Raw genomic sequence first — 12069 nt, forward strand, 5'->3', positions numbered from 1 at the left:
TCCTTGCAAGATGTAATTTACTATGACTTAAACCCCTATTAATGAAACATTCAAAATTAATGAACATACAACAATTATAATATATTCTTCAATTAAGTAGTTAGTAATCGTGGTACTAGCAGTACCACGATTACTAACTACTTAATTGAAGAATGAACCATTTAAAACATTTTTATCCAGCGTATCATGTCAAGGTTTTGATTTAAAATTACAATAATCTTTTAAAACTATAACTATAATCGTTATCTATATTTACTTGCTAATGTTTTACTGCTAATGCTATTGTTAATAATTGTTATATTATATGTTAATTATTCTGTTATGTTATGTTATATGTTTAATGTTGAACGCGTCGCGACGGTAATATGTTATTTTGTGGACTGTTGATTGTGGACTGCATTAATTTATGTTAAACGCCGCCCGCGATACCTAGTATTGCTGACTAGGGTGTTCGGTGGTCATTGCACCGAACATAAACATACTAAAAATTTATTTTATGGAGATGCTGGCGTTATTATTGTTTCAAGTTCAACGTTTGGGAATAAGCCAGCCATGTTAACAGTTTTTTTTAGTGTGGAATAACTCAGCAAAAGCACAAAAGTTAGTAATAATGGAGGATCATTATAGAAAATCATCCATATTGTCTTTCTTGCACATAAATAAATTAAATCTGGGTAAACTACGTAGCACCAACCAAGACTAAGAGTGCGACCGTGTTTTCCTTTTCAAATGCAGGTCTGGAAATCTTTATCCAGCAGTTGTTGCCATAAAGTTCGATATTACAGCTGAGACGCCGGACAACGGGGACGAATAATTATTTATTACCTACATTACACACACTCTAGTTTGTATAGTCTATGCTGTCATCTGTCTTTTATTATGACATAGATGTCACTGTCACATGACTTTTTAGGTTATGTTCCTGTTGTGATTGTTTATAATCTAATTCATAAAAAATTAAGAGAAACTATATAAATTAAACATATAGTAGTATTTATACAATAATTAAAATGCTTTCCCGCAACATACGTTATGTATGTCGTCGGTACAGTCAAGCCGTTACATTCAGAACAAATGAGGCATCACCTGTATGTATTAAACCAAGTTCTTTCATTAAATTTAGAAACTTTTGCTGTATTGATAATGATTGTAATAATATGAATTCTATACACTTGGTACAACAATTGTTTTGCAAACGTAAGTATAGCGTATTCTAAGTCAATTTCTATTTTTCCAGACACAGCACAATGAAAATCAAATCGGCTTATTTTACACAGTCGACAAAGATTTGTGCAAACAATTATACGGCCATGGAGGGCTACCGAAGTCTTTCAAGAAGCAAACAAAAACATTTGCTGAAACATCAATAATGGTCCGTCAACCAAGTTTGGATATAATTGAATGTATTAAAGCTTCTGATTTCAACAAGCCTGCTATTAGATACGTATTATGTATCCTTTTTCAATAACATTGTTTCACAGGATTCTTTAGTTTAAGTTTTCTAGATAACTATGTGAAAATGTGAACTAAGTTTAATTTACGTTTGTCTATTCAATTCTGCTCTATACAACTGTTTTTAAAAATTAGTCCAGTATCAAAAAAATTGTCATGTGCATGCTGTTTATTATTTTATAAGAATTATCCAATTTCCTTAACTAAATAACTAAAGATGGTGAGGAAGGAACAGGAAAGTCAATGACCATTGCACATCTGCTTCACTATGCATTTGAAGAAGGATATCTGATTGTACATGTACCTTGGGGTATGTATTTGTAAATTAAAAAATGACCAAAATTAAATTGAACCTATATAGAATTATATCCGGGCAAATTTTATTTAATTTAAAGAAATATAATATTAGATATTATAAAATATATTGATATTGATGTTATTCACTTTTGGAAATGGTTTAATATAGCCATTATATTGAATATATAGCGACATTGTAATGTTATTTTTGACATATTTTACCAAATATAGAATAAATAAATTATTGCTTATCTATTTGTCCTATATAAATTATTTTTGTTTAGTATCTGACTGGCTACGACGAGTGCCCCGTACCAAGGAAATGTCCAACTCAACCACTCGTGAGGGCTTTGTTGATCTGCCACTTGATGCAGCTGCCTGGTTGTTGCATTTCAAGACGCAGAACCAACACTTATTAAAAACACCTGAGGTAAAATTTAGTTTCTATTTTCAGAAATTAAATTAAATGCTTAAACTGATTTTAAATGTCATTTCTTTATTATATTATTATCTGTCTTACAGTGAGTGTTTGAAATCTTGGTTTAAGTAATACCTATAAGAAAATAAATTCTGTTCAAAATCTGTTATCCAATTTGAATCAAACAGAATAAAAAAAACTCGATGTACCTAAGTACCTATTTATTTAATTTTTCTTTTTAACTTTTAGTTAAAAGTAACTAAAGAGTATGTCTGGAGTAAACGTGAGAAGACTGAAGCTGGAGCGCCTCTATTAGAGCTGGTTGAGCACGGGATAACAAGAGTCAAATATGCTTGTGATGTTGTTGATGCCATTGTACATGAGGCGAAGCAGCTGTCAAATCAAAAAGTGTAAGTAACTTAATGTTTTTCATCATTTTAATACCAATAATATTTAAAAAATCATGATAATCCCCTGGTTAAATAATAAATATTATGTATTTGCTTATTTAACAAGATTTTGTCTTATTGAAGTGAAAACTTCTTTAGCGGCGTTGACCACTTTTTCTGTAATGGGTATAAAATCTTAAACTCGCGTCAGGACACGTGACCTGATCGAAAAAGCGTAAGATGGATACCATTCCAAAATATCAAACATGCTCAACGTTAATAATCAAGTTTTCACTTCTGCCGGCACTCCCGGAGTGCAACCTGTCTTTTTTATTTAACTTATATCTCATTCATTCTCATCATAATATTCATTTTATTTTTATTCAAAAAAACAGATGCAAGACCTTTGTTGCAATTGATGGATTTAATGGTTTCTTCAACGCCACCACTCCATTGCAAACACCAACAAAAAAGAAGGTGGCCCCTGAGGAAGTCACTCTTACTACATCCTTTTTGGAGCTTACTAAAAATGACTGGGTAATGTTTATTTTATTATGTCTATAAAGATTTTTACCTTTTATGATTTTTTCAGTCAGTTTATGTTTATGATTTCAAATTAAAAAAGATTTTAAGAATGTTTGCTAGTTTAGATAAAGGAATAGATACAAATACATTTTTTAAATTCTTTAATTTTATTATTGTCATTTATTGTTATGTTTTGTAGTTAATACTGTTATGATTATTAAATAATTGTGTATTGTGCTGATATAGTTTTATTGAACTGTTTACAATTTTTCAGAGCAATGGAGTGATGGTGGTAACTGCAGATGCAATTGCCAATCCAGATGGCGAAAGAGGAACGTATTTACCTAAACAATTACTGTTTCGAAAGGTTTGTTTATTAACTTATTTATACTTTTAAATGACGCACATAAATTGTCTTTATTTAGATGTCATATATCAATGTTAATATTTTTCAGGGATTTGACCACTTAGACCCATTTGTGCCAATCAGAGTTGATCGCTATACTGACAGGGAATTCCTTACGTGCTCCAACTACTACAGGGACAGGTTATGGCTGAGAGGACCCCCTGAAACTGAAACAGAACTCAAACTCACAAGCGCATGCAATCCTTTTAGATTTATGGAACTGTGTGCGCCATTGTAAATTATGAATTAACTAGTCAATAAAGTAGTTTATTATTATGAGTGTTTTTCTTTAATTTTCTGTCCTATACTACCTACCCTATTAAAAGAACATAGCTGAAACAAATTAAAAGAGTTACAAGAATTCCAATATGAAAGATTCGGCTATCATAATATACTCAAACTAAAAAAACAATAATATTGTTTTCATGATGGTTAGCTATAATGCAGGTAGTTTTAATTCATTTGTAGTGTTAAATCTTAACTTTTACCACAATAATTACTAGTAAAACTATTTTTTACTCAATATTTTTAGGACATAAAAATAAAACAAATATATATAATTTATCGATTTTATTGAACATTATAACTACAGTGCATTAGGTGTGATTAAATTAGACGTTGTATCCAACAATGTGGCGCTTTCCAATACATTCTCCGACATAGAACCAGAAAAGCACTTCAGCTCCGACAAGGGTGTTTAATGTGGCCTGCTTCACAGTTTGTTGCTTCCATGCACCAGACTTGGCACTTGACAACAGTTTGGCTATTCCAGCCCGGATCTGTGGAATCTCGCTGGGTTTGGGAGGAGCCAGCTCGACCTTAGCGTACTTCATGAAAATGGCAAACTTGGGCCTGAAGTCAGCAATCGCCGCTGCAAGGTAAATACGCCAAAAATTTAACTAATTCAAAAATAAAGTGAGAAGATTAAATTCTAGCAGACAATATAACCTGCGACATAATATTACATAACTTAAATTTATTTACTACTTTATAAACATTTTACGTACTGTTAATCAACGACGGTATTTTAGCTACTGCGCCAGCCATATTTTCGAGATATTATGTTAATTGAAACAAAAGAACTCTAGATTTTGTATCCCGAAAGCGAGCCCTTTTTGATTTTGGAATGGACTGAAATCGCAATTTTAGCAAATGTCAAACGTCAATGTCAATGCTTTTTTTTTTTAATCTATACAGATATACGCAGAAAGATTGATTGCCACTTGAGAAAAAGAAGAAAGATTGATCCGCGGGAATCTTATTATTTTTATTCTTTTCTTTATTTTCTAAAATTTGGCTAGAATTTTGTTTTTATTTTATTCAATGACTGGATAGATTTACAAGGATAGCGTCCCAACCACCCAACAATTTACATTCATTTAACCAAGTGAGAATCCGAAAATTTAAGAAATAGCAACATTGAATGCTACGTCTTCGTTTTACGTCAAATTGCGAAGGTGGTACCGGCAGCATTTATTGATATGAAGAGATTTTAAACTAAGATTTATTAGTTATATTGAATAAATAATTAAATAATCAATCAAGCACATTGTGATTCTAATATAAAAATATGGTTTTTAGGGGTAAGTTATCATCACCGCTGTCAAAAAACGCTATTTACATTTTCTCCGGGTTTTGTTTCAATTTGATTTTATTATGTTTAAATGATAAACAACACGTATTTTATAGCAAAACAGTTATGAATCACAATTAAATACTATACTATATAATAATAATAGTTCAACATTATCCAATTGTAAATGTTTTGGGACACGTCATGGTTCTCTAGGCCGGCGCTTATACTAGCTTGTTATATTATCTGAGGTTATTTCTTTTACATTATGTCTAATCTAGCCTATTTCAATAATAATATTTCACTTACGACCTCACGACGCACACAATAAGTTCTTGTTTACATTTTCAGAATTGTCGGTGTTATTATGCACCATAGTAATAAGCAGTGCAATACTACAAGGTACAATCGATGTGAAACGGTTACAAGGTATACTTGAAGAAGGAATAAAAAGCAAAGAATTGAGCTCAGTGTACTATTCCCTTAGAGGTTTGAAAGTACTCAATGCTAAAATTCCTGATATTTGTCAGGTATGTTATATACCATATACTTTGTTTACTTTAAATTCATAACAATTTAAAGTAAACATTATCAATTCGAAAAATCTAACTCGTAAAACCTTTTTTCTAATTTCAGGATTTAAAATCAGCCCAGTATGATCCAAAGAATATTGAACAAGTTTTCTACCTTACAAATGCTGCTGAATTATCTGGCTGCCAAAACTTCCTCACACCAAATGTGTTGAGTGGAACATCACAGATCTTGGACAAGAAGGATCCCACTCTTGCTGAGTTGTATCATGCAGTTTATTCAATGAAAGTATATAAGAAAGCTACCATCTATGATAAAGAAGATGCACTGAAGAATCTTATTCAATTGTTGAAGAAAGATGACACACCAATAAAGTAAGTAAAATGTTTATTGTTATCAATTATAGAAATGAACTATTTTAATGTGTGTTGTACATAATAAATATAAACCCTGTCTTCATTGTTTAATCCATCAGTCCCCGGAATCACAGACACAATAGGTAATCTATTGTGTCGCGCCCCGATCGGGGCGCTCGGTGGTCAATGGGTTAACTACGTCACAAAAATTGCATAGATACAGTATCAATGGGTAAATCTTTGTCAGCAATTTATTAAACTTGGATAATACAATACAAACTGATGCCTAAAAGTACCCTAAATATTGTTTGAGAATAACATTTAAAATTCATACAATATCCAGAAGTGAAGTATAAGAAGTTAATTTAGAAATGATATATGCTTTCCTTATACATACTTATAAATATATACTTCACTTGCTACAACAAGAGCTTGTTAAATTGACAATGAGGTCTTCAATTTTTTTTATTAAATGTTTATCTATACTAATATTATAAAGAGGAAAGGTTTGTATATATGTATGTATGTATGTATGGTTTTCAGTTTTCACGCATAAACTACTGGACCGATTTTGATGAAATTTGGCACAGATAATCTTTAGACACTGAGAAAGAACATAGGCTACCTTTTATTGTGAAACTAGCGGTCCGCCCCGGCTTCGCCCGTGGTACATATTTACGTTTTCTCTACATAAAAACCATCCTCGTACTTCAAGGAATATAATAAAAAAAGAATTATCGAAATCGGTTCAGCCGTTCTCGAGTTATGCGCTTACCAACACATTTTGCGATTCATTTTTATATATAAGAAGATATGTACCACAGGCGAAGCCGGGGCGGACCACTAGTATAAAATATTTATAAATTGTACTTCCATCCCTCAGCTATGGCTATGTATTTGCTCTATGTGAACACATGGGATGTGGTGCGTGGACCGCTCAGCATTCTGAGGGCATCTTGCTATCAGCAGACGAGAGTGATGGAAAGTCTCTGCAGTTTGAGGGAGGCCTGCCGGTCACTTCCTTCCTGTTGACTACCATTCTGAGGTAAAGTTTGTTGAATTTTTTTTTTTTTTTTTTTGGTTTTATGGCATTCAAATGCTTTATAAATATAAATTTATAAAGAATAGAAAAAATTCGATCACGAGGCGGGACTCGAACCCGCGCATCCTTTTGCGCCATTCCGGGGCGGATGCCTGACCAACTCAGCCACTCGTTTGTTATTAAAAAGTTTGTTATTTAAAAGATTGCAATTTACAATGCGGTTGAAAAGAATTCCATGTTTATAATTTATATGATACTAGATTGATATATATTAGATTAGATGTAAACTTTGAAGTTTGCTTATGATAAACTTCTGTTTCTCAGTTATAAATTAACTTTATAATGAGTATTATAGAGATGTATCAATAAAAATGTGTGCGTGTACTAGTGTACACACGTGAGAAGTGAAACTTCTTTATGACCTTATTTTTCAAAAAATAATTTGCTATAAGCAACTTTACAGAAATACGTCAATCACGCGTGGTAGGGATAAAAACAAGATGGCGCGTAACGAAAAAATGTTATACTAAATTTTTTCCAACCCCGATAAAGAAGTTTCACTTCAACAACCATGATAATAACTACACTCTCATATCCCTCACATACATTGCACCTTATACACCCCACAGAACATTCAAATCGCTCAAGAAGTCGTCCCCCCTATCTGACGAGCAGAGACACAAGTTTGCAGCGTACCTCGTGTCCCGCCGCTCGGCTACTACACCTAGAGCCGCTGCTTTACTGTTGGATGCTGCGTTCGCTATTGCTGACGATCAGGTGCGTGTATTGGATTGTTTTTGAGAATGTATGTGCTTATGAATATAAATGTGTTTTCAGGGGTGTAATTTATCATGTTCCGTTTTTGCCATATAATTTAGTTTCTTAAATATAACTATTGTTTATTATTTTATTGTATTATATTCATACAAATTATTTTATAATTATATTGCATATGATTTTATTGTGTTAAACAACTATAGAACTGACAAGTAATTGTAACTGTTTGGTAGTTCTTCATTGTTTCACAAAAAATTATAGATGAATTAAATGTAATGTATCATCGCGATCGGCGAACGAATGACCCGAGTCGTGCGCGCGCGTTGCTGTATATATTTTTTAAACATTGATCGTAGCGCCGTCATATATTTGCATATGCTTACTTCTATATATGTTCAAAACAACTCACCCCATATTAGAAATAACCTTATTATTTTTCTCCTCAGCCAACTCCAATCAGTGTCTCTTTCAAAGACAGAAAGTACATAACATCAGAAATAGACACAATCGAGTTCTCTGTCACCGATCTGATAGCGAGACCGATCCCCTACCTCAAGCCTGAGGAAGTCGTCGCCCAATCAGGAACAAGACTCGCTGATGACGTAGTTGTTCTATCCAAACAACCGCTCACGCAGAAAGCCAACGATCCAACTACTTTCGTCCTTAACTTGAGCAAGATTAAGACTCAATATGGCATGTACAAGATTTCACTCGCGACTGGATCTAAATCGGCGAACTTTGTGGTAGCGGTGTTGGGTGAAATTCAAGTGAACAGCTTAGAAGTTGGTATCGGTGATGTTGATGGCACGACTAGCCCGAAATTGACAACACTGACATACCCCAATAAGTTAACAGATGTGCTGCAGGCTGATCATTTGCAGAAGTGAGTTGAATTTATTCTTTCTATGTCTATGTTATTTGATTTGCTACACAAGAATCTGTCCAATTTGTTAAAATATAGTTTATCATCATCTTTGTATAATATATTCTTTATTATCTATAAATATATAAAAAAAAGTAAAACATGCTTTAATAAAATAAAATCATTAAATTAATTTACCGTTACTGTTGCTTGATAAGAATGATTGGAATCTGTCTATTTAAAGTGGGTTAAATCGAGTCTATAATATAATCTATACTAATATTATAAAGCTGAAGAGTTTGTTTGTTAGTTTGAACGCGCTTATCTCGGGAACTACTGGTCTGATTTGAAAAATTCTTTCGGTGTTAGATAGCCCATTTATCGAGGAAAGCTCACACAGATAGGCTATATATCATCACGCTAAGACCAACAGGAGCGGAGCAATGCGGGTGAAACCGCAGGGAACAGCTAGTGTAAAATATAAATAACTTGAAATGTTTAAAATGTGTATTATTTCCTACAGGGTGTCGCTCAAGTTCACGGTAAAGGACAAGTGGAGTAAGGCAGTGGTAGTGCAACAAGCGTTTGTGAGAATCGCTCCAATTGATGATACCACTGAGGCACTGTTTGTCGCAGAGCCTGATAATACAAAGGCATATAAGGTTGACTTGGTGAGTGTGATTGAGTTTGAACTGAAGTAATTCTTTATTTTTCAATATTTAGTGATTATAAAAAAATATGTTTAACGTCTATGTTGCATCTTCTTACATATAAACTATAACACAATATAATTAATTAATTTTAAATGTTGTTATATTTTTACGAAAACCATAACAACATTTTATTTGAGTATGAATATGTCACCATAAAATTGTAAAACAAGTTAGATTACAGAGATTATCTGTTGATATCTAATCTATGGAACATACTATCATACAATTAATGGACTATTTTTCAATGTCTCATCATAGAACGTGGGCTCAATCGCCAAACACGTGGGCGGTGTGTCGGGCTCGTACGCAGTGAGCGTGCTGGTGGGCGACAGTGCGGCCGCCGCACCGCTGCGGTGGGACGTCGGCACCGTTGCGTTCAACTTCGGCAAGGACTCCGCTGTGGGTGAGTGGCTGTGACGTGTACAATATTAATAGATATTGTAATCGAAATCTCTAAATTATTTTGTTAGGAATGCTAAATGAGACTGGGTTAAATATTAACTTGAACTAATGATAGTATAAAAATACCTAATGCTATTTTATATAGCTGCTTAATTAATGTAGTCAGTTGTTAACAAATCACAACCAATTACAAAAATTATTATTAACAAGTGAGGGTAGTTGGGTGACAGTTATTACACCGCAAGTAATTACTTCGTAATAGGTACAATTCTGATTGCGTAATACGCAATAATAAAAAGAGCGTGTGTGATAAGCACACGTGTCAGAAGTGAAACTTTTTTGACAAGATTCAAAGTTCAATTTCCTTGAAATTTTACTCTCAACGTGCCTAAAGAAGTTTCACTTTAAAATATCGCTGAGTGGACAAGCCCTAATACAATTGTTTTTTTTTTCTAGCGGTAGAGCGCAGCACATCTCCCCCCGCCCCGCCCCGCGCGGCGCTCCCCGAGCTGGCGCACACGTTCCGCGCGCCAGACGCGCGCCCGCCGCGGCTCGTGTCGGACGTGTTCGCGGCCGCGTGCGCCGCGCCGCTGCTGCTGCTGCTCGTGCTGTGGGCGAGATTGGGACTCAACTTTGGCAACTTCCCCGTGACGCCCGCGGCGCTCGTGTTCCATTTGGCGTTGGGAGGTGTGTATTATGAGCTGCCACTTGTTAAACACGTGGTATTTGATTAAAGTACCATTTATGGTAATTAGGCCTGAAATAAAAAAAAACTCTTAACTTTTTATAAAGGCCATTAATTAGATTTCTTAGTAAATCTACTTTTAGATCAACATATATCATCATTAGTTTTTACTCACCATCAATCGCTTTAAATCATAAATATTTCATGTAGGTAGTTTTGAATTACTTTGAAACTAATCATCATCATATAATCAGTAAAATACCAAATATTCTAACAAATTGCATGTTTTTACAAATCTAAATAAAACACGTGCATTTACCTATCCGATTACTAAATGATAATTTTTATTTCAGCATCTCTCGGTCTATACGCGCTGTTCTGGCTGCAACTGTCGATGTTCGCGACACTCCGCTACCTGCTGCCGCTGGGCGCTCTCACGTTCCTGTCGGGCCACCGCCTGCTGCGCCGGCTCGCTGACAAGAAGCGAGTGTAGTGTACATGTAGCTTAATAAATTATACATTGTCTATGGTGTTTTAATCTGTGGATTCCTTTTTTTTTTTTAGAGCAATCGTTTAGCGTGCTATGACTGATCTCGTATGTGAGAGACTTGTCATTAGACTATTTTAAAACTGCCGATAAAATGCAGTATGATTTATTTATAAAAGTTAAGTTATAAATACACGTTGATCAATATTTACAGGTCTACATAATTTTCAACCAAAACTTAACTTTTGAAAACCATTAATTTTTATTAGTAGGTCCTAGTTCATTGTTCTAATTGTATTTAATTATGTATATGATTTTTGTCACAACTTGCAAGAATAAATATTCTTTGTGTGTTAGTGAATGTTTTTATTTTAATAAATGCAACAAAGACGAAACTTGTTTTTTATTTTATTAACTTCCCTGAATTGAATGTGTCTAAACTAATTTTAAAAATAAGAAGATAGATCAGATTTTGTTTGTAAAAATAAAATTATGGGATTTGAAAAATAATTTCGCCGAGTAAGCCAATTCAACCCCGAACATATTATAATAATTGTAAACATTTTTAATTATAATTAATAGAAGCTAAGCAGTAGCAGTACATATCTGCAAAGCAGTCCTAATTTCGTCAATCAGATCGAATTCATTTTATCAGGAATTTGTCAAAATATACTAGCTCAGAGACGACAAATTAGATCATTATCTTTAAATAATTCATGCATTTTTTCTTGTACGTTGCGTTGGAGGCGATTGGCACAATGTCCCGCGTAACGCAGCATATTGATGACAACGCGCGCACGCATCTGCTTCATCATGCGGTTCTTTAATTTACGCACTCAAGCGTTTCGCCGTTCGCTGCTTATTTCCAAAATGATGCACTAACTGCGGGACTTGGTGTCAGACTGACAACGCATTGGATTATATTTTTTATGAACACAGGTGCATCGCGCGTTATGAACCTTCTGAATTTTATTGGAATAATGCACTATGCGTGTATTCTGTAGGTACACATTACATACTTTACATTTAGGCTAGCTACTAGTTATTATTCTGTGATTTAGGTAAGCTTCGATAATGCATTCCAGTTATAGCAGCAGTTTTTTTATCACTTGATAATTTTAAATTTAGATTTCGAGTTCATAAGTATGTATTAT

The 12069-nt window shown here is 33.9% G+C and overlaps 3 protein-coding genes across 3 annotated transcripts; 2 read left to right on the forward strand and 1 right to left on the reverse strand.

The window, feature by feature from the left end:
* The first annotated feature begins 901 nt into the window (after positions 1-901).
* Positions 902-3763, forward strand: mRpS29 (mitochondrial ribosomal protein S29). Its single transcript, XM_090103320.1, has 8 exons — positions 902-1088; positions 1238-1451; positions 1670-1762; positions 2034-2179; positions 2417-2577; positions 2952-3093; positions 3356-3448; positions 3537-3763. Exons 1-8 carry the CDS (start codon positions 1011-1013, stop codon positions 3723-3725), a joined length of 1116 nt encoding a protein of 371 aa, XP_089959446.1. The 5' UTR covers positions 902-1010; the 3' UTR covers positions 3726-3763.
* Positions 3764-4042: 279 nt separating this feature from the next.
* On the reverse strand, positions 4043-4656 carry ATPsynG (ATP synthase, subunit G). Its single transcript, XM_090103321.1, has 2 exons — positions 4495-4656; positions 4043-4358 (listed from the first exon to the last, which is right to left on the reverse strand). The coding sequence occupies exons 1-2, from the start codon at positions 4532-4534 to the stop codon at positions 4099-4101; spliced, it is 300 nt and encodes a 99-aa protein (XP_089959447.1). The 5' UTR covers positions 4535-4656; the 3' UTR covers positions 4043-4098.
* A 265-nt stretch (positions 4657-4921) lies between these two features.
* Positions 4922-11034, forward strand: OstDelta (oligosaccharide transferase delta subunit). The gene is made up of 10 exons (XM_090102425.1): positions 4922-5070; positions 5412-5590; positions 5697-5965; positions 6831-6992; positions 7619-7766; positions 8213-8649; positions 9152-9299; positions 9600-9744; positions 10200-10430; positions 10782-11034. Exons 1-10 carry the CDS (start codon positions 5058-5060, stop codon positions 10919-10921), a joined length of 1872 nt encoding a protein of 623 aa, XP_089958551.1. The 5' UTR covers positions 4922-5057; the 3' UTR covers positions 10922-11034.
* Positions 11035-12069: the final 1035 nt, after the last annotated feature.

Source organism: Colias eurytheme, chromosome 6 (assembly GCF_061535395.1).
Source record: "Colias eurytheme isolate Ceu_HAF_F1 chromosome 6, ilColEury1 Martin Lab GWU primary, whole genome shotgun sequence".
Classification (NCBI taxonomy): domain Eukaryota; kingdom Metazoa; phylum Arthropoda; class Insecta; order Lepidoptera; family Pieridae; genus Colias; species Colias eurytheme.

Coding starts and splice junctions, on each gene's coding strand:
- OstDelta (XM_090102425.1), top strand. Junction 5,966..6,830: donor AAAGATGACACACCAATAAA/GTAAGTAAAATG, acceptor TCCATCCCTCAG/CTATGGCTATGTATTTGCTC. Junction 6,993..7,618: donor CTGTTGACTACCATTCTGAG/GTAAAGTTTGTT, acceptor TACACCCCACAG/AACATTCAAATCGCTCAAGA.
- mRpS29 (XM_090103320.1), top strand. CDS start 1,011: ATGCTTTCCCGCAACATACGTTATGTATGTCGTCGGTACAGTCAAGCC. Junction 2,578..2,951: donor CAGCTGTCAAATCAAAAAGT/GTAAGTAACTTA, acceptor TCAAAAAAACAG/ATGCAAGACCTTTGTTGCAA. Junction 3,449..3,536: donor AACAATTACTGTTTCGAAAG/GTTTGTTTATTA, acceptor AATATTTTTCAG/GGATTTGACCACTTAGACCC.
- ATPsynG (XM_090103321.1), bottom strand. CDS start 4,534: ATGGCTGGCGCAGTAGCTAAAATACCGTCGTTGATTAACA. Junction 4,359..4,494: donor AATACCGTCGTTGATTAACA/GTACGTAAAATG, acceptor TTTACCTTGCAG/CGGCGATTGCTGACTTCAGG.